At 41.1% G+C, this 23,319-nt stretch overlaps 2 protein-coding genes across 4 annotated transcripts in view; both read left to right on the top strand.

Moving 5' to 3' along the window:
• Positions 1 to 19,289, top strand: part of arhgef1 (Rho guanine nucleotide exchange factor (GEF) 1) — a 28,075-nt gene extending 8,786 nt beyond the window's left edge. The window contains exons 7-30 of one of the 3 annotated variants that reach the window (XM_070911295.1): positions 395 to 535; positions 2,470 to 2,499; positions 3,369 to 3,480; positions 3,682 to 3,757; positions 3,954 to 3,983; positions 4,417 to 4,617; positions 5,541 to 5,682; positions 9,050 to 9,237; positions 9,361 to 9,507; positions 9,903 to 9,985; positions 10,270 to 10,395; positions 10,637 to 10,751; positions 11,597 to 11,697; positions 11,870 to 11,944; positions 12,063 to 12,138; positions 12,785 to 12,952; positions 13,051 to 13,138; positions 13,235 to 13,342; positions 13,473 to 13,525; positions 13,636 to 13,779; positions 13,893 to 14,018; positions 14,892 to 15,073; positions 15,569 to 15,673; positions 16,134 to 19,289. In XM_070911295.1, coding sequence (XP_070767396.1) covers positions 395 to 535; positions 2,470 to 2,499; positions 3,369 to 3,480; positions 3,682 to 3,757; positions 3,954 to 3,983; positions 4,417 to 4,617; positions 5,541 to 5,682; positions 9,050 to 9,237; positions 9,361 to 9,507; positions 9,903 to 9,985; positions 10,270 to 10,395; positions 10,637 to 10,751; positions 11,597 to 11,697; positions 11,870 to 11,944; positions 12,063 to 12,138; positions 12,785 to 12,952; positions 13,051 to 13,138; positions 13,235 to 13,342; positions 13,473 to 13,525; positions 13,636 to 13,779; positions 13,893 to 14,018; positions 14,892 to 15,073; positions 15,569 to 15,643 — 2,587 coding nt within the window. In that variant the 3' untranslated portion in view covers positions 15,644 to 15,673; positions 16,134 to 19,289. Of the gene's footprint in view, positions 1 to 394; positions 536 to 2,238; positions 2,379 to 2,469; positions 2,500 to 3,368; positions 3,481 to 3,681; positions 3,758 to 3,953; positions 3,984 to 4,416; positions 4,618 to 5,540; positions 5,683 to 9,049; positions 9,238 to 9,360; positions 9,508 to 9,902; positions 9,986 to 10,269; positions 10,396 to 10,636; positions 10,752 to 11,596; positions 11,698 to 11,869; positions 11,945 to 12,062; positions 12,139 to 12,784; positions 12,953 to 13,050; positions 13,139 to 13,234; positions 13,343 to 13,472; positions 13,526 to 13,635; positions 13,780 to 13,892; positions 14,019 to 14,891; positions 15,074 to 15,568; positions 15,674 to 16,133 lie in introns of those variants that run through there. The other 2 variants (XM_070911297.1, XM_070911296.1) reach the window with 2 other exon arrangements.
• Positions 19,290 to 19,820: 531 nt separating this feature from the next.
• cd79a (CD79a molecule, immunoglobulin-associated alpha) lies at positions 19,821 to 22,251 on the top strand. Its single transcript, XM_070912618.1, has 5 exons — positions 19,821 to 19,875; positions 20,337 to 20,672; positions 21,426 to 21,541; positions 21,866 to 21,928; positions 22,124 to 22,251. The coding sequence occupies exons 1-5, from the start codon at positions 19,836 to 19,838 to the stop codon at positions 22,247 to 22,249; spliced, it is 681 nt and encodes a 226-aa protein (XP_070768719.1). The 5' UTR covers positions 19,821 to 19,835; the 3' UTR covers positions 22,250 to 22,251.
• The last annotated feature ends 1,068 nt before the right edge of the window (positions 22,252 to 23,319 follow it).

Below are 23,319 nucleotides of genomic sequence, written 5' to 3'. Positions count from 1 at the left end.
AGTACTGAAATTGTTTCTGAGGTTTGAAAGATAAAATCATTTTTAACCCAAACAAAATAACTTCGATGCACAGGAAAATCTGAGATGGGTGAGCTGCCAAAAATCAGTTTATTCAAGAGCAATGCTTTCAGTTAATCATACCTAAGAAGATAAAAAAAATTAGCAGATATGGGCATCATGTAGAGGATAATGGTGATTAGTTTATTTCATGAATTGAAAATGTTTCTGTTCAGCAGCTACTCACTGTTATGAAGAGGCATATTTTAGGCATGGTACTGCTCTGAGCTCCTCATCTACATTATGGGTCTGCTCACAGAATTGGGAAAATATTCAGCATACTGTATCAATATTAATCTCGCCAAACTCCTGCCTCTGTCTGCTTTGTCTTGCGCAGACAGAAGAGGATGATGGGTATGACGCCCAACGAGGCTGAGCTCATTGACGTGGAGAGCCACTATCCCACTGACCGCATCCCGATGGAGATGAAGGAGAAGTCTGTAGCTGAGAACCTGCTGGACAAGATGTCTGAGACACAGTGAGCATTTCTTTCTTCCACCGCTTCTTACAACACCAAAAATAAGCATTACAAAGTTTCAATGAGGAGTTGTTGTTGAACCTTTAGCAGTATTATTGTCTACCTACTACAGAATAGCCATGAGGAAGGAGTTATGAGGAAGAATTCCAGAAACTAGAGGACGTAAACTAAAAGTCCCTTTTGCGTATTCCTGTTTGCATTTCTTCTGCATCTGAGGAACTGTGGAAATCAGTGGAAACCGACCAAATGAAACAAAATGCAATTTTCACACACAAGACAGCAACAGGGATATTATGAGTGAGGATATTACTAAAATAAAACTTTTCAAATAGTAATTAGACAGTAGGGAAAATACTTCAGTCTCCTCCCTGCTGCTCGGCCCTTTTAAGCTGAGAAGATGAGTGGTCTGTCAGATCAGTTGGAAAAGCAGCCTTTTTGGATCTGTTCCCTCAAACGTTGACACTAGACTTTCTATAAAGCTCCATAGTGGGTATATTCAACATAAGCTGTGCACATAACCAGTCTAGAGACAAATACAGCAGGAGGTGTAGAAAATCAAGCTCACTGGACTAGAGAGCGGGAGAGGGAACAGTGATTGGAAGAGAGCACAATAGAGCAAGAAGAGGCAGAGAGGAAAAGATGGAGTCAGCAGTGCCACGCTGGCAGGAAGGCTCTCCCCTGGCATTTTGCCAACCAAAGGGAGGGCGGGGGGTACACAGCAGAAGAGAGAAGGAGAGAGAAAGGGCCAGAGGGTTATCGATGCTGGATAGCTCCTGCCCTGCACACGGTTAAAGAAAGAAAGCAAGAGATCTGGGGGAAAGTTAATCTATCCTTGACCCCGTGGCCAACTACAATGTGTTATCCTCTACAAGAAGCGAGTCAGACAGAGAGGGAGAGGAGGCCAGGGAGAGGGCAGAAGACTGTCTAACTTCATCTTGTGAGAGGGGAAAAAATGAACAGAAATGAAGGGAGATGCAGACTCGTCCTGTGGATATAACCACGCTGTCAGTGGAGAAGACACACAAAGCCTGCAAAGCAGTCTGTATCAAAGACATGATAATTCAGCTCTTGACTCACTCAGTTACTGTCACACAATTGGATCTCTATCTCCAATGCACAAACGATTCATTCAGTTTCACTCTATTCATTCCCTCTGACAATCATCTCTCTATTCCCCTCACTCTTACATTCTCCCACACTCTTGCACCCAGTCACCCCCATCCAACCCCCCCCCCCCCAATTCAACCACAACACAGTGACCTCGCCCCAGCTGTTTCTTATTGGTCTCTCCGGTGATGAACATGAGACAAACAGACCATTTGATTGGATTATGCAGGGAAATCCCGGGGAAACCCCTCCCACCCTTTATGTTCATAGCAAAACATGAGTATCCAATTTCCACAATCTTGCCTGTGTGTTGCATCAGACAAAAACAGGGTTAAATAGACATTTCCGCTGTGCTGGAGCATTTCCCTTTGCAGACGGCTTACTGGAGAGACAAATCAGAGCAGATCAATCTTTAGACAGAGAGACAATAGTTTGACTTATTTGCCGATCTTCACAAGTGCAAGTTGATTTTAAAATTGTTGTTAGATCGAGCAGAGGTGCATCTTTTGATGCATCTTTTACTTTTTTGATCTTTTTCTTTTTCTTTCTTTTTTTTTCTCCTTTTTTGTGCAAATTTTAGAATATGTTCAATAGCTTCTGCTCTGAACACAATAACACAACAATCAGCTTCGAGTTGGATCAGGAAAAGCTTAGTCGCTTCAGATTCCACCGGCCCAAAACACACTTGATAATCAGTCGAGCAAGAGAAAGAAAAAATGCTACTTAAAAAGAAGAGGTGAGCTTGATGCTGCAGGATGAGTGTCTGTTTTGCTTTTGTCTCTTTCCAGTTGTAACATCACTAACACCTTTTTTCTCTTTTCTTTCAGACTGACAATTGTCTCGGACGAGGAAAAATGGTGAGTTAAGTTTTTAGTTTAAAATATTTGCATGAATGTTCTGTTTGAGCGGGTATTTGTGCACACGGAGCTGATTTGATCTCTGCATGCTTTTTCCAAACTTGGGTGTGGTCAAACCACAAGATTTTTGCATACTGGCTCAAGTGCACCAGTTACTCATAAACTATTTCCTTCTGTTGCCTTTTATATATAAAAGTCCCATCTACATGTATATATCTTTGCACTTTGTTTGTCACTGCTATCCATAACATATCTTGTGACTGAGATGCATTCTTACATTTTCTATTTCTTGATTAATGTGCTGTACATACGGTAAATTATTAAACCTTGTTATGCACAGGTTTTTTATGCTTTTCTCACAACAGTTCTGGTCCTTTCTGATTAAAGTTCTTTATGTTGCAGTCAGTGTATTCGACAGCATGCTCTGTAAAACTGTGACTGGCGAGGCAAGACACTTGTGCTTTTGTTGTGTGCACATCCCCAGAGGCTCCTCCCTTAGTCCTCTTATTTCTCTCAACTCCTCCTTTTGTCTTTTTGTGTCATATTTTTCTCTCCACCCTTCTTTTTTCAACTCCTCTTCTTCTCTATCTGGACATCCTCAACTCTCCACCTCCCTACATCTGCCCATCCTCATTTTCATCCTAAACCTCCAGAGGCATTATGTTATGTTTTCGGATTGTCCATCCGTCCCATTCTTGTTAACATAATATCTCAGGAACACCCTCCAAGTATTCACTTGGACAGACGTGGATGTAAACTTTAATTTATATTAATAAAAAATCCTGCAAAACAGAACATTAACAAATAAGTATTAACAAAAACATTATTAGATATTATTAATTAATGCCTTTCTCTGACTTCTCTTGTAGCCAATCCATCTTTTCAGCGGTGGCCTTCTACATGAAGCACCTTGGGGTTAAAACCAGGGCAGTTGACAGTAAGAAGTCCAGAGGAGGCTTCTTCAGGAGACAACTAGTAAAGGTAAGCTACCATCACCTATGTGGAAGGATAACACTCCTTCCTGTTAGGGAAACCAATGAGTCAGTAAACAGGTCAATACATGTACTGCACTGTTCTCATTAAACCTTTGTGGGGATGCATTTGTGTTTTTTCCAGCCCTTAGATTTGACTTATTTTTCATTTGGCCTTCTCTCTGACTCCTTACCTGTGTTACCTCTCCAGAATAAGAAGGATGAATCCACAAAGGCCAAGCCCAGAGGGGTGTTTCCTGGCATCCCCAGCTGGATTGCAGGCAACAGTACGTATCTCCTTTTGTGTCTTAGCAAACATCACACATGAACCGTATTATAATGATATCATTTACAATCTCTAATTTTACATGTTATAATGAAGTATTCTAGTGACATTTACAATAACTATATGTATTATCTTTAAATATTGATGAATGGTCTGGATATGAGAATATGTTGTCCTGCCCTTCTTTCCTGTTGCAGCTGAGGTCAAACCTAAAACGGAGGCTGAAGGTACTAGTCGTCCAGAGTCTCCCCCCGCCTCTCCCCCGTTATCTGTAGAATGGTCACATCCCTACTAATCAACCCATAAGCATGTCTGCATGTCTCAAATCAAACTGGGAGGGGACCGGCAGTGTTTAGTTGATTCTGTGGTTCAGGGTGGTTGTTTGACGAATTAGTGGTACTGTATATTTTATAATCACCAGAAAACCTCACACATTGCACACTCATCTCGTCTGCAGGGTTGTGGATGTTCTGTTGTACCAAACTAACCCTCTCATTTACTATAGACATCCTGATTGCACCATACTCATCCTGTCTGTCTGTCTCACAAAGTCTCTGTCCCTTTTTCACTCACTGAAGTGCTTCTAGGTCATGTTTTTCTGCACCTGCTTTGTGTATACTTCAGCTATGTTAAACTTGTTGCACTCTTCCCCCTCTTCAGCGGAAAAGGAGAAAGTGAATCCAGAGCGTAAGGGTCTAGCTCCCGGCAGAGGCTCCTTGACCGACCCTGCAGCCCCTTCCCTCCCTAACAAGAAGTCTGGTTCCAGCGGAAGCCCTGCCTCCCTGCCTGGGTTAGAGATCAGTGATGGTTCAGGCAACAACATCAGCACCGCCAACAGCCCAGAGTCTTCACACGCCGATTGTGAGCCTGCTCTTTGACTAGACTGTGCTGTATGGAGTCTGGAGTGTGCCACCAGAGCAATTATGGACTCTTTCAGTGTTGAATTGATGAATAAAACAAGACTACAGTCATGCTAACGGCTCTGTGAGGCTGAGTCAGCATGTTAACATCCTCACAATGACATTGCTAACATGTTGATGTTTAGCAGGTATAATGTTTACCATGTTCACAATCTTAGTTTAGCTTGTTAGCATGCTAGTTATTAATATTCATCACAGTTGTCGAGACATTTTACTCAAAAAAGAAAATGTCAACTTCATACTGGCACTAGAAGAAAAGCCAGTGGATCCCCAAAGTCTGTAGGATTCATCCTCTGGAGAAATTAATGTTTGTACAGAATTTCCTGACTGTCCATCCAGTAGTTATTAAGATCTTTCAGCCTGGACCAAAGTGGTGGATTGCCATCCCTAGAGCCACACCTCTAGTGAGGCTATAAATACAAAATCCCCCCCCCCCCACATCATTTATACACAGATTGAATGATCTTTTCAATTTTTGAGTATTTTAAATGCATAATTTAATGTAATATTGAATAATCAAATGGTAACTGCTCTTTTAAATGTATTAGTTTATTAATTGCTTACAGTTAAACACTAAAAGGTCTATGATTAGTCCATTGGCACACTCAAGACTCCACCGTTTAGCCTTTTAACTGATGTAACAAACCTTTTGGTAAACATGACATGTATTCGGGCATATAATCAGTATATCACGATTGTTTGGTAACAGCATTTGAAGTGAGTAGGAAAATTGGCATCGGTTTTCTCGTGTAAATAGATTGTTGATTAACTGGATAAAAGCACCAACTAATTCTCTTTCAACAGAAAAAATTGCAATATATATCTCCTCATTTGTTCTCTCGTCCCCCTTTTCTAATCTTCCAGGTCTCGCAATCAATCGCTTAGAGCCTCCGACCCCGTCCGACGGGGGTGATGTGTCCCCTGTCGGGCTGGGAGGGGGGCTGACTGTCGGGGAGCCCCTCTCACCCAGCGACACTCCCACAGAGGAAAATCTGGAGAAAGACAGGTGAGAAGGACGGAGGTGGTAATAAATACGGTAGCATCCAGGGAGTGAGATTATAACTGCAGTGTAGTGACTCAATAAGACAGTATAATAAATTACAGGATTAGAGATTATAATCAGATTATAATTAGACTGTATGGGAGGTGTATAGATCCAACGACCAGGGGAAAGGGTTATACGTGTCTGAAGTGCTCAGGCTGAGGGAGCGTGGTAAAACTCCCCCAGCAGTCTGTCCCTGCTGTGTGCAAGCTTTTGTCATGCTGCCCGTTGCTCGCTAGCTAACAGAGCCTGCAGTTTTGAGAAGGACCCTCAGCAGGTGAACTCCGACCCAGCCTTCCCTTCCACCCTTTGCCTTCCCTCTCCCTCGTGTCCTTTCTCCTTTTTCTTCTCACAATGGATTGTGTGCTCTCTTCCTAATATCATTCTGTCCCATTTGTGTTCTCTTGTGTTTGTGTGTCCTGTTGTGCATCTCCTAATGTTGACAACAGAGCTTCATTGCAGATTTTGAGGCGTATAGGCATTGTTTGGGCAGTTCTGAATATCTTGTTTTCCTACTGGATTCAGGTACATGTAGGTCAATACACTGGTGACTTCTTCTAGGCTGAGGCATTTGTAATTGTAATGGTTATATGGCACTGATTATAGATGAGCCTTTCTGTGCTGCAACTTTCTACCTAGTAAACATATAGAAGTGGCAATATTTTGTCTAAAGCTTTAAAAAAAAAAAAAAAAAAAGAGCTGCTAAGTTTTAGACAAAGTAGCTAATCTTCACCCTGTGCTGCTATTTAGTTAATAGTCAAAAGTGAACAGTAAGTTGAATTTTATATTCTAGTTTTCGTTGCTCGCCCCGTGTGCTTTTCAAGGTGTCTGCGTCTATCGTGGCCAGGGCCCGTCCTCTGTCCTGCTTGTCTCCACAGTGTGTGCGGTTACATGTTGTGCCAGGGGCTTTGGCATGCTACTCTGACAGTGGTTAAAATATAGTATATAGAGTATATCGTGTTGGGGTTTTTCATTTGCATGTTATGGTTTGCTACTGTGGCTTACAATAGTTGTATAAAGGCAGGTGTGTAACGATGTGGTGTTCCGTGTTTTTGCAGACGGAAGACAAGGTGGGTGTCAGCGCCTTGACAGAGTCATGGACATGCTTCAGGCCTTATACTGATCACACAAAACACACATACAAACACTTGCACGCATACACACCTCACGCCGAGCCCTGCGCTCCGGATACATAAACGTCAAACACACTACATGGCTAAGTATCGTGTACCTGCTTGTGAAGGAATTAGAGTAATTTTGATTGTTGAGATCAGTTGGATTATTTCATTGTGGATGTGAATGCACGTTGTGTGGATTTGGAGAACTGTTGACATAAATGACTATTAAAGTTGCCAAACTGAAAACAGACATTATGTAGAAGCAATGCAAGGCTACTTTCTTAACATACTGTTTCCTTACTAGTTGGTTCCCAGTAACTCATTAGGAAATGTAAAAAGTGTTGGCATTAAAGTGCTACCATGTCTACAATAAATGAAGCATAGTCCATACGTTTCATTGTCTAACCAGTATATGCATGTCATATGTCATGCATATTCACTTTGCATACTTTCTCTCTTTCTGCATCTTTTTGTTGATGTGATCTTTTTCCTTTTTCAACAACTCCCTTTTTGTATAAATCCTCTACTGCTGTACCTTAAATAATTTATCCTCCTCTTTACTGAACACAAATGTCTGTGCACACTGACTGCATATGACTTTTGTTATTTTCACTTCCTTTTGGCTGCCTTTCCATTCGGCGTCATTTCCTCCCTTCATACTCGTACTTTATCCTCCTTCTCCCTGTGGCCACTTTTCCTTTTTTCTCTCTCCATCTGTCCTTTCTTGCATTTGTTCCCACCTTCTTTTTCTATCCCAATTCCTCCTTCCCTCTATTCTATATATTTTCTCATCCCTCCCCCATCCTCTCCCACCTTCCCTCCCTACAATAGGAAAGTGGGGCGTAGCGAGAGTGCCCGCGTGGACCGGCACTCCTCTCGGCGCCGTGGCTCTTCCCGGGCCAAACAGTCTCGCTCCCGTAGTGATGTGGACCTCCAGCCGCTATCTACACTGACAGCAACACCTGCCCCGCTCACCCCCCAGCACCTCCATCCGTAAGATGGACAAACCCCCTCTTAATGCCTCTCTGAATGGGGAGGTGCACAACAGGGACAGACAGGCTGTCAAACACTGACAGATAAAACAGGATGGTTGCAAAGCAGTTAAACAAAACAATTGGTAATAATGAGAATATTGATGGATCAAACCATTCAGAACTATTAGGTAGACCATGTTGAAAGGATATTTCAATTAATCTTTGTATTGTTTTTAAAGGGCAATTGTGCATTGTCTCCTGTAGACAAAAACTAAATGAATCAACCTGACTGACAGGTTTACTGACTCAGTTAAACACTACTCTCATTTTCAGTGAAAGGTCAGACATTTAGCTCTTCAGGGGAATGATTATTGAGTTAGCTCAATGTTGTCCATTGGGTAAGCATTAGGTGCCAGCCCTTTATTAAGGGTTAATTTGCTGTCAGTCGACTATAAATACTTTGTCAGGACTCAGAAGGGATCGTCTTGAAACAGTAAAGGATCCTGAGTCATCCAACAGGGGTCAAGTTCATTCCAAAGATTTTGATACATTTCTCCGTTTGTATATTTTCTTGAGCAATCCTTACAATGACAGCTGCTGTCATCATGGACGTCCAGTGGAGAGCAGCTTTGTGCAAATAAAGCCCAAGAGTGGTAGAACAACGAGGCTAGAAAAAAACACTTGAAATTGTATTGGTGTCGATTAAAGTTCAATCAATACAATAATAAACCATGTGATGGTCACTGTGCATGGCTTTTGTGCTTTCTCATTTTTTATTCTAAAGCACTTTAAATTGTAGTTCGAAAAGCTTCAGTTTGACTTATATCATGACCCGTTATTTGTCACCGTAAGCTATCAATCGATTATCAGCTGGCTGATTTTGCAAAATAAATCTTAATCTTAACATGTAACTACTAGATGCTATTAAAGTGAGGCTCTGCTAGATACTGCAGACAAGCTGCAGGAATAACAACAGGACATTGATAGATAGCTTATCTACTAGATACTCTGGCCAGCTATTTAACATCCTTCCATTATCTAATGTTAAGACATCCCTTGTGTACATTTAGAAATACAAGCTGTTCACAGCGGCTGTTGCTACACAGCCAACAAGCTCCACTTGTGCCAGCAGACCAGAGAGTCTGTCACATCACTTGATAGCCACCTGGGTCATACTTGAATTACGTTGTAGTAACTAACATCTAAATTAATCATTCTCCCACTTCCTTCTTTCCTCAGTTTTGATGGACCAGTATTTCCTGAAGGGCCTGGCCACTCCCCCACCAGCCCCTCCCCACAGTTGGAGGAGATGGACCCCCGCTTCCTGGAGTTTGAGCAGGACCCGCCCAACTGGAGGGAGCTGGCCTCCCCTGAAGCTCTGTCCAGTCTCAGCAAGAAGGAGACCAAGAGGCAGGAGGTCATCAATGGTGAGGAGAAGAGAGAGAGCAGCACATGATGAGAAGGAGACACGTGCAGAGAAAATGAGGTTGTCTCTTTTGAAGATCTTTTTAGCGTCTTTTATTCTGTGTCTACTCCCTCTCTCCTCTCAGAGTTGTTTGCGACTGAGCATGCCCATGTGCGGATGCTAAGTGTCCTTCAGATGGTTTTCTCCAAGCCTTTAGAGAGAGAGGAGCTCCTGACCTCCCCTGAGCTGTCCGCCATCTTCCCCAACCTGGATGAGATCATTGAAATGCACTGTGAGTGCCACTACAAAGGGGCCTTTTCTTACTTATGTTTGTATCCTCCCAGAGTCAGACACATGATCTGGGAAGCTAGTGCTGTCCTGGCACACAACAAGCAAACCATTATACAGTGAATCTAATTTTTGTACTGTTTGAATTTGGGCAAATATTGTGAAGCTGCTTGCTGAGTACTTGTTGCCAGTGATGAAGGTAACTGCATGTCTATTTGAACAGGATATAACTGGATGCACAGTCAAGAATAATACAGGAGTCAAAAACGGTTACAGAGAACAGTGTTTCAGCAGTCAGCCTTCATTAGTGCTTTTGTGACTGTTGGTTGATGACTGCATAAAGAAGAGTTGCTCACTGCATTTAAAAGTACATTTGTTTGTCTCTGACTGTGAATCCAGGTAACTTCTATGAGAACCTGAAGGAACTGCGTTTGGATGACAACTTCATAGTCAAATCCATCAGCACCACAGTGCTCAACAGAGTGAGTCTACATTATCTTTCTCTTTATATCCTCCTGTTTCTCTTTTTAGGAAAACTCCAACTGATATGTGCTGACAATTAAAATCAAGTAATTGAGTAATTGTGCTGTTGGTTTAACAAATGCTAAAAGTAAAATATTGGCTGTAACAGCTACACCATTATATTAGTTATTCGTCTTTGCTCTGTACCTTTTCCAGCTCTTTCTCAGTCTGCCCATCTCTTTATTCCTCTCATTCTTTATTTCTGGCCAGCGCAACACAGTGTCATTTTGTGTGTGTTTTCTAGTTTGAAGGTACAGAGGGAGAGTGGTTCCAGAAATTGACAGCCCGGTTCTGCAGTCACCAGTCGTGGGCCTTGGACCAGATCAAGAGCAGGCAGAAGAGAGACCCACGCTTCAACTCCTTCATATTGGTACTATATACACAAACACACACACACACATATACACACACACACAAACTGAGTCAAAAATAAATTCTGAAAGGTTTAACAGCAAGACGCAAATGGGTGCACTCATAGATGCATGGACATGCAGGATGTCGCATGAGTGGTCCCATACATGTGCTCTTATTCTGACTGTGTGTGTGTGTGTGTGTGTGTGTGTGTGTGTGTGTGTGTGTGTTGTGTGTGTACGTGTGTGTTTTAATCCCAGGAGGCAGAGAGTAAGCCCCAGTGCCGCAGGCTGCAGCTCAAGGACATCATTCCCTTCGAGATGCTGAGACTGACCAAATATCCGTTGCTGCTGGAGAATATTGCCAAGAGCACAGGTGTGTGTGTGTGTGTGTGTGTGTGTGTGTGTGTGTGTGTGTGTGTGTGTGTGTGTGTGTGTGTGTGTGTGTGTGTGTGTGTGTGTGTGTGTGTGTGTGTGTGTGTGTGTGTGTGTCTCATGCCTGTTTGTGGCTCACTTTTGTGTGGATGTCCATATGCTCCTGGCATAATTGTAACCACATTAATGAGACCATATGTTTTACTGATGGCAGGTGAGTTAATTATTGCTAATTATTAAAATGTGGAAAGGGATGGGCAAAATGGTCAAAATCCTCTGTCACGTTATCGATATACTGTATATTGTGATATAATACATTCCTTTGGTAAATCTATTTCTTAATTGTTAATGGATAAAATAAACATACAGGAATATCTGTTATTACAGAAAATTAAGTAATTGACCAATCGCGCCACTTCATTATGTTATTGATGCAAAAATCATACATCTGGATTTGTAAAAAAGAGAAAGGAAAAAAGGGTTTTTTCAAGTGACAGTCTGGTGTTTATGTAGATATGTAGATATCTGATACATGGGCTTGTATGTTTCATGACAGCCATATGATCTCTGTGTTTGTATAAATGTGTAACTTATGAGTAAATTACATATTTTTAGGTCAAAATGCAGAAGATTATTATGCCAATATTTAAAACCATATGTGCTATCTATATCAAAACACAGGATAAATGTTTGCACGACTTACTTGAGCACACTAGCAAAAACACTTAAACAATCGATTACTGTCCGTCCCAGATTTTTGTGTGCACTCATGATTAATGGCTTTCGTTCGGCCTCTGCTGTGAAAGCTGTATTTTCCTCAACTCTGTGTTTTCTGTCTCTCCACAGAGGACCCGACAGAGAAGGAGAGGATCCAGCAGAGCGCAGAGTGCTGCAGAAAGATCCTCAACCATGTCAATGAGGAGGTCAAAGAGATGGAGAACCTATTGGTGAGAAACACACAATCCATCACTCAACACACTGTTATGTAGTGATTGAGCACCAATTGGAGTTCGGTAAATTCATTTTGAGACCTCTGAAGGTCTCTGCTTGCTGTTTCTACTTCAGAGCTGTTCTGTCTGTCCTCTTTCTGACCCTCTTAACCTTTCTCTCTGTTACCAGAATCTGAAGGAATACCAGCGTAGATTGGACACGTCAGGGCTCAAACCCAGTAATGAGCTTTATACTGAATATAAGGTAAAGTTCTTTTAAACAAAGTTTGTTTGCACACATGGTTGCACTTTGCAGACTTTAGTTCTTTGAGATTTTTATTGCAAGAAATGTTCTCATTATCATCTGCTTGTGTCTTCTCTAGAACATCGACCTGAATCAGAAGAAGATGCTTTATGAAGGCCCTCTCACCTGGAGAGTCACAAAGGAGAAGGCAATTGGTAAATATGTGATTGCTTGTCCAAACATTTCACAGTTGTTTAACATTTGCCGAACCATTTTTGAACAATTATTCATTTAAATCAAACTATTTATTAGGCCAGTCACACCAAGCCCATATTTATTATATTTAAAAATAAAAGGCAAATAACTCACTACTCACTTTGAGTAAGCATTCATTTTGGGATATATAGATAATTGCTATCAGATTTTTCTGTTTTCATTTCCCTTTTTCAAATTCGTAGATTAAATTTTGCTATAGAAGGAAACACAGCTGTTGTCTAGGTGTTTTTTTTTTTGTTTGTTTTTAGATCTCATTGGCCCCTTGACTTCCTTTTTTACATCCAGATCAATACAATCATTTAACCTTAATTCAATTCAGTTCAACTTTATTTATTCCTATATGGGCTATTGTATGCAGACATTTACTGCCTGGATCAACAGATACACACACACACACACACACACGCACACACAATAGATAGGTGAAGAAAGAAAAAATACTGTTTATCACAAAACTAAGAACAATCAAGGCCATAAACTTTATGAACTATATGTACAATTGGTATGATAATAAATAAATATCTATCTGTCCTTTGCTATCTTTTTCACGTCATTGTCCTACTCCTTCTCCTCCCTGTCTCCCAGAGGTGCAGTGTGTGTTGCTTGGGGACCTGCTGGTGCTCCTGCAGAGGCAGGACGACAAGATGGTCCTCAAATGCCAGAGCAAGAGTAACATCGCCGTGCAGGAGGGCAAGCAGATGCTGAGCCCCATCATCAAGCTGGACTCAGTCTTCCTACGGGAGGTGGCCACAGGTTAGCCGCACACAGTAGTTTCACAGCCAAATACAGTCACTTCCATTGTGAGATCAATATCATTCAACCTTCCGATTGCTGTTTTTTCCCTCCGTCAGATCGAAAGGCCTTCTATGTGATATTTACCTGGGACAGCGGTGCTCAGATCTATGAACTGGTGGCTCAGTCAGTTGCAGAGAGGAAAATGTAAGTGTCAGAGAGGAATACACAGACTAATCGTGTTTGTTATCAGAAGGTAAATCAAAGGATGAATTGTAATCTGATTTGTGTGTGTGTTTACAGCTGGACTGATGTGATAAAATCAGCAGTGGATGATCTGAAGAAGAGTGGAGCACCCATCAGGTTGTCGCTGCCTCTTGGAGGTGGAGGAGTTCCCTTCAGTCCCACCACGTAGGTGTCAATGTGTGTGTGTGTGTGTGTGTGCTTACTCGTCTGTTGAAAGAGCAAAATATATTCATCGCCTGCCAAAGTTCACCCATCTCAAAATATCTCATTTCTTTTGTCATTTTCTCTCCGTCAGGCTGACTGCCCCTTTGAGCCCGACTGAGAATGGAAGTTTGAAAAGCAGCAGTGGTGAGAGCGCAGTGCTTTATCAGCTGAGCACTTAATAAATAGTACAAATTTGTTATTGTTACACATTTCTGAAAGCTCGAGCCAAAGTTAAGCCTTGTGTCTGTCTGTAGATCGAGATAAGGACAGCTTGACGGATGACAAGTCTTCAGACCCCAGGCACAGGCTGATTGATTTCCTGTCAGACAAAGGCTTCGACTTGATAGGCCACTCCAACAGCGATCAGGAGAAGGTGGCCAACAGTGCTTTGGATGAAGGTGAATAAGGGTCTTCCTTGTACTTCTCTAGATGATTTTCATATAATTGTTGTTCTTTCATAGTAGCTTGCCTGTCCTTCTAATGAAACCACTGAATCTGTCTCCTGTGTTAGTCATTTCGCTGAAAAGGCTGTTGGTCGGCAGCATCAGTCTATCGGAAGACTCGCAGCCTGATGAAGAAAACGGAGAGGAGCAGTCAGAGAGGCCCAGTCAAGACATGGAGGGCTGTCAGTCAACAGGTAGGCTTTTGTGTATGAAGCTTTCTAAATATGAAGCTAGAGCCAGCAGGCTGCTGGTTTAGCTTAGCATAAAGACTGGAAGCAAGGGGAAACAGCTAGCCTGGCTAAAGGTCAGCACGTTACATCTTGTTTGTTTTATCCATAAGTGTAAAAGTAAGTGTAAAAATGACAAGTTGCGGTTTTACGGTGGGTAATATAGCCAGACTGTTGTCTTGAAGTCTTCATCATCACTTTGAAGTTACCTGGAACTGCTCACAACCACAAAGTAGTTCAGCCTATAACCTCTGTAAAACAGCAACTTGTCATTTTTCCTTTTTTTTTGGACGGATAAAACTAACAAGATATAACATGTTTACCTTTAGCCAGGCTAGCTGTTTCCAGGTCTTTATGCTAAGCTAAGCTAACGTCTCCTAGCTGTAGCTCTACTTCTCTGCAAGTAAGCGAATGAGTACGAGTGTATTTCCCAAAATGTCAAACTAATCCTTTAAACATCATGTTTAATTGATTGATGTCCAAATATTGTTGATTGTCTATGATGCTTCATGAATGGAAAATGTTTTTTTTCCTCCTTCCATTGCCAACAAAAACAAAACAAAATTCAGTCAAAATATGACAAAACATTTTACATTCCCCAAAATTTGGTATAATGACAAAATCTTTTTTCTTCTTGTTTATTCTAAAAGCAGGATTTTGAGACCTATTTCACCTTAAAATGACATTACAGAGAAATTGAACAATATTAGCTTTACAATCATGTTTAATATGTTTAATATGTGAAACGCATACAGGTAGATAGTGTTAAATATCAGTTTTACTGGTCATAATTTACTGTAATTCAAACAAAACTGACTCATCTAAATTGGATCTTTCCAGCCACAGAGGAAAGCCAGACCACAGACAGGGGAGCGGAGGAGGAGAAAGATAACTTGTGTGAAAAAGAAGGTGCAGGCGAGGAGGAGAGGAGCATCAGTGCGCCCCTGGTGCTGTCCCAGGAGAGGATGGAGGAAGTGTGCAGGAGGCTCCACAGTCTGCAGGAACAACTAAAGAGACTACAGGTGAGGTGAACAGAGAGAGAGCTAGATGAGAATATAGAGAAAAACTGTGAGCAGCGAGCAGGTAGTATGACGGGCGCAGATAAAGATGAGAGACAAAGATGGGAGCCGACTTGAAAGAGACACACAGTTGGGCATCAAGGATTTCACTGAGGATGACTTAAGTAAGGAGCGAGCTGTGGTATACTTTGGACAAATGGGGCCAAAATGGCACAAAAGAGAAACTAGAGAATAGAAAACCATTTAACCACTGCTGTTATTGCTTGGCTGAAAATTGCCCTGTGAAATTGGACTTCTCAGAAAATGGCTATTATGTCCAGCGCTTGCAATGGGATGTGTCAGAGAAGCAGCGAGGGAGACGAAGAGAGGATGTTAGGAGGAGGAGGTTGCAGTGTGTGTGTGTGTGTGTGTGTGTGTGTGTGTGTGAGTGTGAGTGGGGGTGGGGATGCGAGTGTCTGTCCTCGGTTCCTAAGGTGATATTGATTTTGTGTGTTGCAGACTGTGGAAGAGGAGCACCACAGGCTCCAGGAGGCCCTCTCCAAGTTCTCACTGGAGGGGGGTAACTTCCAGTAAGACCCCACCGCGCCACCTGCTGGCCACTAGGTGAGAACACTAAACTCGAAATTTAAAGTGACGCTCAAGGATAAGTTAAGTTTTTAAGTATCAACATTCATCATCAAAGGTTTAGTTTCAGAAGTGAGGAGACACAAGATGTTTTAACAATAAAATGTGATGTCACATCCATCTAGCAAATAAAAAATATTATGATATTGGTTATCAGGCTTTCCATAATAATAATATTATAATAATAAACTTTATTTCTAAAGCACTTTTCAAAACAGAGTTACAAAGTGCTTTATGTGGAGAAATCAAGTTAAAACAATTAAACATCATAAATTAGATCAAATCAGACCACTAAAAGTACAGAGACGGAAATAGAATAAGATACGATAAACACAGCTTGTATGTGCACCCCCAGTGGAAATTATGCCCATCATCAATCTCATTAACTTTGCATGTTGTTATCTCACCTTTAAACTTCCTCATCTTTTCTTCTCTTTAGATTTTTACTGGTGCTGGTTTGGAGTGCAAGAGTGACTTCCCTGGAAATTTCTAAACTCACAAGTCATGCCTGGGCCCTTGCTGCATTAGGGGGCTTTATGCACAGTGCAGTGGTTCAGTGATGGAACATGGGATGTGTGTGCATGTGTATGTGTGTCTGTTTGCGTGCGTGCTCGGTAGAGAGGTATACAAAGAAAAAAAAAACAAGAAAAAAACACGGGACATCCTACTTTTGAGTGGGAGGTTGTTGTTTTTTTGCAGAAAGGTGCCAAAAAAATGAAGCAATATTTTGCTGTGAGAGAGATGCTGCCTAGCAAAATGTAGTGATTGCGATCTGCTGTAACACACATACGCACACCAGAGACATGCACGCTAGAAAACCTTTTACATTATTGCCAATAGCAGATGTACAGTAAAGGAGAAATCCTATGTTTGCCTGCCAAGTTAGTCAAACCAGGTGGAAGCCTTAAGGGGCCAATGTAGCGTTTGAAGATGTATTGAGATACTACTGCTGACATATAGTGTTATTTCTAGTCTATGCCAAAGTACCACAGAGATGCACTTTTTTCCTAATCAAAACAAGTTCAACCCACACTGTTTTTGCTAAATTTATTACATTTACTCTCTATTCAGTACAGTTTTTGAACAATTGGGCTTCATGTAGGCAGCCCTCATTATTGAAAAGATTGCATGCAAGAAAGTGTGTGTATGTGTGTTACAAAGTTTTTAATTAAGGATGTGCTTGTTTGGAGGGTTCTTACTGTTACTAGGTCACATAGAAACATTTATAAATAGTGGCACCATAAGTAATCGTGCTGTTAATAATGGAGACCTCTTTGTATTTACCGCTTTTATTTATTCCTCTGATTTCTGTTGGGTCAGTGAGTTGCCTCACCTGAGTGAAACTGTAACAGCACTGGGCCAAAACAAAGATAGAGCAATGAGTTAAACAAAACATAAGAAGGTAAACCTAGAATGTGTAACAAAGATCAAGGTAGAGAGTGAAGAAAATGTAGGGATGGGGTAGTGTCTTTAGAGGTTGCTTTGGTTTATTTGAAACCACCTTGAACCAGACGGTCATGAGAAGATGTGTAGAAAACATGAGATTAGCATTTGCGCTCACTGTACTGAAGAAAAATGTAGACACACTCGCACGCACACACACACACACACACACACACACACACACACACACACACACACACACACACACACACCTACAAACACTGAGAGCCCAGTGCTACAGAAGTGTTCACAAAGGTTGTTCAGTGTCACAAGATTCCGTTATAAAATGTATTATGTTATTAGCAAACGATTCTTTTCTTCCCTGGTAGCAATATTTCTATCAAGTTTGAGCTCTGTCTGTGTCTTTTATTCAGCAGTTGATTGTAATTATAATTATGGTGATATAATTTCTGAGTAGTGGCATAACTGTGACCATGCACACAGGACCAAAGACATAACAAAGCACCGTTAGATCCTCATACGAGCTGTAGTTTTCTTAATGACACGCTTCATCTGTATATTAGCATGTCACTTGATGCTCAGCAGCTGCTTTTCCTCTCCCCAAACTCCAACATGAGGCAACTTAAGTGAAGGGATTTCAAAAAGCACATAGAGGAATGAAGCATTGGTTGTCAATAAAAATGCCTGGTTTTCGATTCTCTAATAAATGTACAAGTAAATACTGAGATGAAGAATGTTGGACTGGCCTAGCCTTATGACCAAAGCCAAACAGAATCTGTGATTTATTGCAAACACTTCAGTGACTTTCAGCAAAACATTCATAAAAAAAGTTGTCTTCAGAGTCTGTTTGGGTCAGTAAGTGTAAGTGTAAATGCCGGCGTGACTGCCACAAGCTGTTCTGTTCTGACCTGGATAGAGGACTGTTAACACCTCTGGGGCTAAATTGAACACATGGGACCTGCTCCAGCTGCAGAACAAGGACAAGGAAACAAGACAGTGGAGCCAGATGAGGATACAAAGGAAATGTTGAAGGTTTGGAGGAAGGAAGACTGCAGTCTCATTCCAACGTCGCTCTCACCAGTACTGTAATCACTTCCTGATATGCATTCTCATCGTTGTTGCCACAATAACAAACTGACCCTAGTGAACCCTCAGTGTGAACTTATGTAAATGATGGTTCCATTAGTCATTCGAGTGTCACAAGTCTCTAAATTATATAAGTTTGTGTTTTAACATTACTGCCATCTCTCCTTCAAATTGTACATAGATGTTAGCTTGAAGGAAAAAAATGGAAAGTATGAATTAGGCCCCTCTTAGTGTTTATTAAGGTTATTAGCCACATACACCTCTTGGTAACACTCTCACTTTTGATAGCATGATCACCTTTTCTTACCCCACAGTTTTACCATATGTTGTGTATGTCTTTGATTTACTTAAACGGGTCGGGGAGGTTTTTGTTACGGTTTTTGTTTTTTCCTATTGTTTTTCAAGCTCAACAAGCTTTTGTAATTATGTACTGTGCATTTGGCCATAACGGTGAGAGAGACCGGACTTATCTGTAACTCGTCTATGCATGAATGAATTTAACAATTATGCAAATATTGTAACTGTTTTTGGGTTTTTTTGGTGTGCACGTTAAAGCGTAAACCCAGTCTGTACTGTGGCTATCCAGCTAACCGATGGGATACATTCAGATCATCTCAACCAGGGATTTTTAACTGTCAAAACTGCAGTGGTCAGCAGGTGAAACCCAGTTAACACCAGCTTACAGTGATGCCTTCACTCACTGGTTGAACAACTACTACAGGCACTTCTCTCCTCCAGATGTTTTCCCTCTTGCATTCTATATACAAATACCTAGATGTATGGAAAACGTATTTATAGAGTGGTGCTTTGTTGTGACGATCAAGTTGTTTTCTTCATAAAGGGCTCGAAAGTCTGCAAACACAATCGCTGTTGTTTTGGTTGGGCTGTCTTTCATGGAGGACTGTGAAATGGACCTCTGAGAGTGAGAGAAAACAACCCATCACTAATAAGCATTGAGAGATCATCCCAGGATTCTGTTCTTAGCAATAGGATTTGAGCCCTCCACCAACTCAGCCAGCCAGTGCCCTGTATAGAAAAGACACTGCTCCTTGTTATACAGGTGTCTGCCATCTTGTCTATCTATAAACAACGAATATGCAAGAACTATACTGTGTATTTGGCTTTTGATTTTTATTGTGTAAGAGGCTCTTTAATGATGTATACTTCAGGAAAATTGTGGTACTGGTTCTGTTTTTTAATTCTTCATTTTTTAAATAAATTGGGGAAATAAATTCCTGTTTTGTCATTTTATATAGTTAGTTATGAGCCAATAACTATGTGAGCTAATGGTTGGGGTTCAAAGTTAGTTTTGTTGGCTCTTCATGGGTTCATATATAAACAGGATTGTATTTGGATCCTACCATTGTTGATTTTATACAGTCTGTGTGTACAGTATAAAGGAAATTACTCTGTACTCACGCAATAACCATAATATTCTTCATGAAGAAATTAACATACAATATATTGTCTAATGCAGAAATAACTTTTATACAAATGTGGGATGGTTCAAATTCATTCAAGCGTAAATCCTGACTGAGAGAAAAGCAAGACACCAGTGTGTTAGTACAATAACAACGAGGACTGCGACCAGTGTCGTATAAAGAATCTTAGCTGCATTATTTCATTTTTTTAAATCTCTGAATTAAACACAATGGGGACAGTTACAAACCTTCTCCTCTGCAGCTTTGTTGGTGAGTCAGATCAATTTATTATACGATACAATAATATCTAAACTTATTATATAGTGTATATACTATATAACAGTTTATATTTGTGTAGATGCAATTATCTTTTGGGTGTTGTAGAAAACAAGCATTTCTACATGAATGTACATTAAAGCTAAGTTTATACATGTACTCTATATAACTTTTTTTTTTACATTTGGCTCTTTTGAGTTCTGCTTCAGTGAACCACATCTCCTGTCAAAGCAGATGGCTGCGCTATCATGTTACATTTTTGCTCTAATCATTTTGGTAAATTTTTTTTGATCTCTTTTAAAACCTTACATGTCCATTGTAAATACAGGTTATGCTGTTATGATATTTGTGATCATAATTTAATAATTTGACAAATGTTTAAAATCAAATAGTGAACAAATGTATAATAAACGCACAAAACAATATGATGATAATAATTGTTGCTTCTTCCGCAGTGGTTTTCGCTCTGGGTGAGGTGAGTTTGGAGGTAGACAGGCCTTTTTTGAGGGTGAAGCTCTTTGAAGCAGCTGTCTTGAAGTGCTGCTACACCACCAGAGTGTCGGTGGATTTCACTTGGGCGAGACGTGTTCAACCTAGCAACATGACCCTGGGTCCAGATGCCGTGCAGTTTCCAGACCGTGCGACTCAAGGAAACACAAAAGTCGATGAGATTTTTTGTGGCACCCTAACCTTCAAGTCAGTCGAGTTGAATGACACTGGGCTGTACCAGTGTTTGCTGAATGGCAGTGACGTCCACCTCTTCACACATGGCACCTACCTGCAGGTCTACAGTGAGTGTGTGTGTGTGTGTGTGTGTGTGTGTGTGTGTGTGTGGTGGGAGGGGCCCTAATTGCAGTGCAAACCATTCAGAAGTGCTAGTGTGAGTGTGTGTGTGTGTGTGTGGCAAACATGGAGACCTGGAGTCAAGCAAGCTCTAAGCACTGCTAACACCTCATAAGCCATAAATCCTGTTAACAATAGTCTATCCAAGAGCTGTGTGAGTGGCCGCATCTTTGCGTACCGCGGCTTAGTTAATCTTTACATCATCAGTACGGTCTCATTCCCGTCTGCTGCCCAGACATTTACTTTAAATAGCGCCAAGGTTAGATCAAGTTACAATCAAGCTAATGTGTGGAGGCATTTCTCACACTGAAATGCCATTTTGCATCATAATCTCATTTAATACAGATGGCAGATGTGTAAATGTAAAAGAACCACTAAACTCCTCTGGGGATTATGTGTGAGATAACCTGCATTAGTTCACAAGAACACCATTACCCTTACCGAACAATACCATCAATTGTTTATTCATGTATTTTATGTTAGACGGTGTTCTTTATTCTAAATAGCACGGTTATATAACAAAACAATCAAATCTCCAAGTAAGTCTGTTTAGTAATTATTTAGTTGGCCTGATTCTTTCTTTATACACTCCAGCTTCTTTCAAATGTGCTTTCTCACTTGCTACAAAAACAAGTAAGGACTCTGAAGGCACAACTGTTGTTTTCGAGTGTTTCACCACTGAACCCTGTCTGTATGCCTAGAACCAATAGAGAAGACAATAAACCTCAGCGAAAGCACCAAAAACAAGATCCTGACAGCTGAGGGAATCTTACTGTTGCTGTGTGTGATTGTTCCTTCTGCCACCCTTCTCTGCCAGGTGAGAAGGTCACATCATTAGGACTGACTGTACATTATCTGTCAACTACCCTTGACCCATAGCATTGATGTTGAAGCCATGGTTAATTTCCAGCATTTCTCAATAGTAGTATTGCCTTATCACTCACTTCTGGTGTGTTGATATGAGTGGTATTGCTTTATCACTCATCTCCACACACCAGAAATGATTGCAATCTGTAGGCCAGCCCTACTGTGCCTGCTCCTGCCATATATAGCTATATGTTTCTCAAAAGGATAATTTTCAAGTTTCCTGGGAAGTTGCATCATTTCACAGCTTTACCAACTTCTGTTTTCGTCCCTACAGTCAAAGAGACTAAATGAACTGGAGAAGAAGAAAGTGAAGAGGGAAGACGAAAACATATACCAGGTGAACTGAGCCACATACTCTCAGAGTCAAACACATGTCATGGCAGGCACATGAGAAGCACTTGTGATTGTCACTTTGCTGAAAGCAGGAACAAAGATGTGAATGAACATGTTATCTTGTGCCACTAATCAGTTTAACATGAATATGTTTCATTGATTTTTGTGTGTGTTCCGCCTTCCTTATCTCATACACCAGGGGTTAAATCTGGACGACTGTTGCGCCACATATGATCAGATCGAACGCTCCCAGGCACATGGCCCGTACCAGGATGTGTGCAACATTATGGAGGAAGAGGAGGAGATCCAGCTGGAGAAACCTTGAAGGAAAAAGGAAAAGATAGGGAAAGGGAAGGAAGAAAGTGTTGAGTCTATGTTAAGAGCTGAAGTTTAAGCATGTGACATCTGAATAACAGGTTCATTCTTTACTACACACATTGGAATTTGGAGTTATGTACATAGCCTGCAGTTTTAGCATCTGACAACATATTGTTTTACCAGCTCCTTTAATTTGAGATTGAACATCGATTTTTTTGACCTTGGAAACAGCAGTTCACAGAACAGTCTCAGTTAGGGCTGTAGCCAGGATTGTAGAAATACGCCCCTACACTCCAGATTTGATACAATCAGCTGGATATCAGATTTTTTTTTGTAAAAATGATGTGCATTTAAAACAGTAAATTGTGTTGTCTACTCCAAAATGTCTTCATTTTCCTCTGCATAAAAAATAACTGTATCTGTCTTTTCAACACCCTATATGTGTAACTGGAAATGATAAAATGGAAAACTATCCTTCAGGTTAGGACATGCCCTCTGTGTCCTCAACAGTAGCTACAGCACTCAGTAACTGGTCTGAGCTTTTAACCATAACACATGATCCTCCTCAGCAAATAGAGTTGCCCCATAGTCATGGAGTTAGACCAAAGCCCTAAAGTGCCCAGAACATTTTTTAACATCTACAAATTCATGACAATCGGGCAACTCCACCTGCTGAGGAAGATCGTGTGCTCCTGGGTGGACCTGGTGGTGGGATTGTTCTGGTGTCCTTAAAAAAATTCACAGAAGGAATGCCTTGCATTTTACTGAATGATTTTCTGCTGTCACAATGTATTTGCTTGCATGCTTAAAGAATAAAGTTGTGTAAAAACTCCTACAGATTCCTGTATAAATTGTATAAAACACATAAAGCCCCTTTAATCTATACTGAATGCACTGGGCTCACTTTTTCTTTGCAAAGTTGTGCAACCAGTGCAGCGGGGCGGACACTTATTGATTTTCGACAGTCTTGATTGGCCACTGGACCGCTACACAGTCATTCATTGGCTTCCATTTTTGGCGTGGGCGGGGCCTCTGCGCTCCCCAGGCAGGTATGTAGGAGAGATGTGAAAGGCGGTG

Source organism: Enoplosus armatus, chromosome 9 (assembly GCF_043641665.1).
Source record: "Enoplosus armatus isolate fEnoArm2 chromosome 9, fEnoArm2.hap1, whole genome shotgun sequence".
NCBI classification, from domain to species: domain Eukaryota; kingdom Metazoa; phylum Chordata; class Actinopteri; order Centrarchiformes; family Enoplosidae; genus Enoplosus; species Enoplosus armatus.
This window is presented reverse-complemented; position numbering and strand designations above follow the sequence as displayed.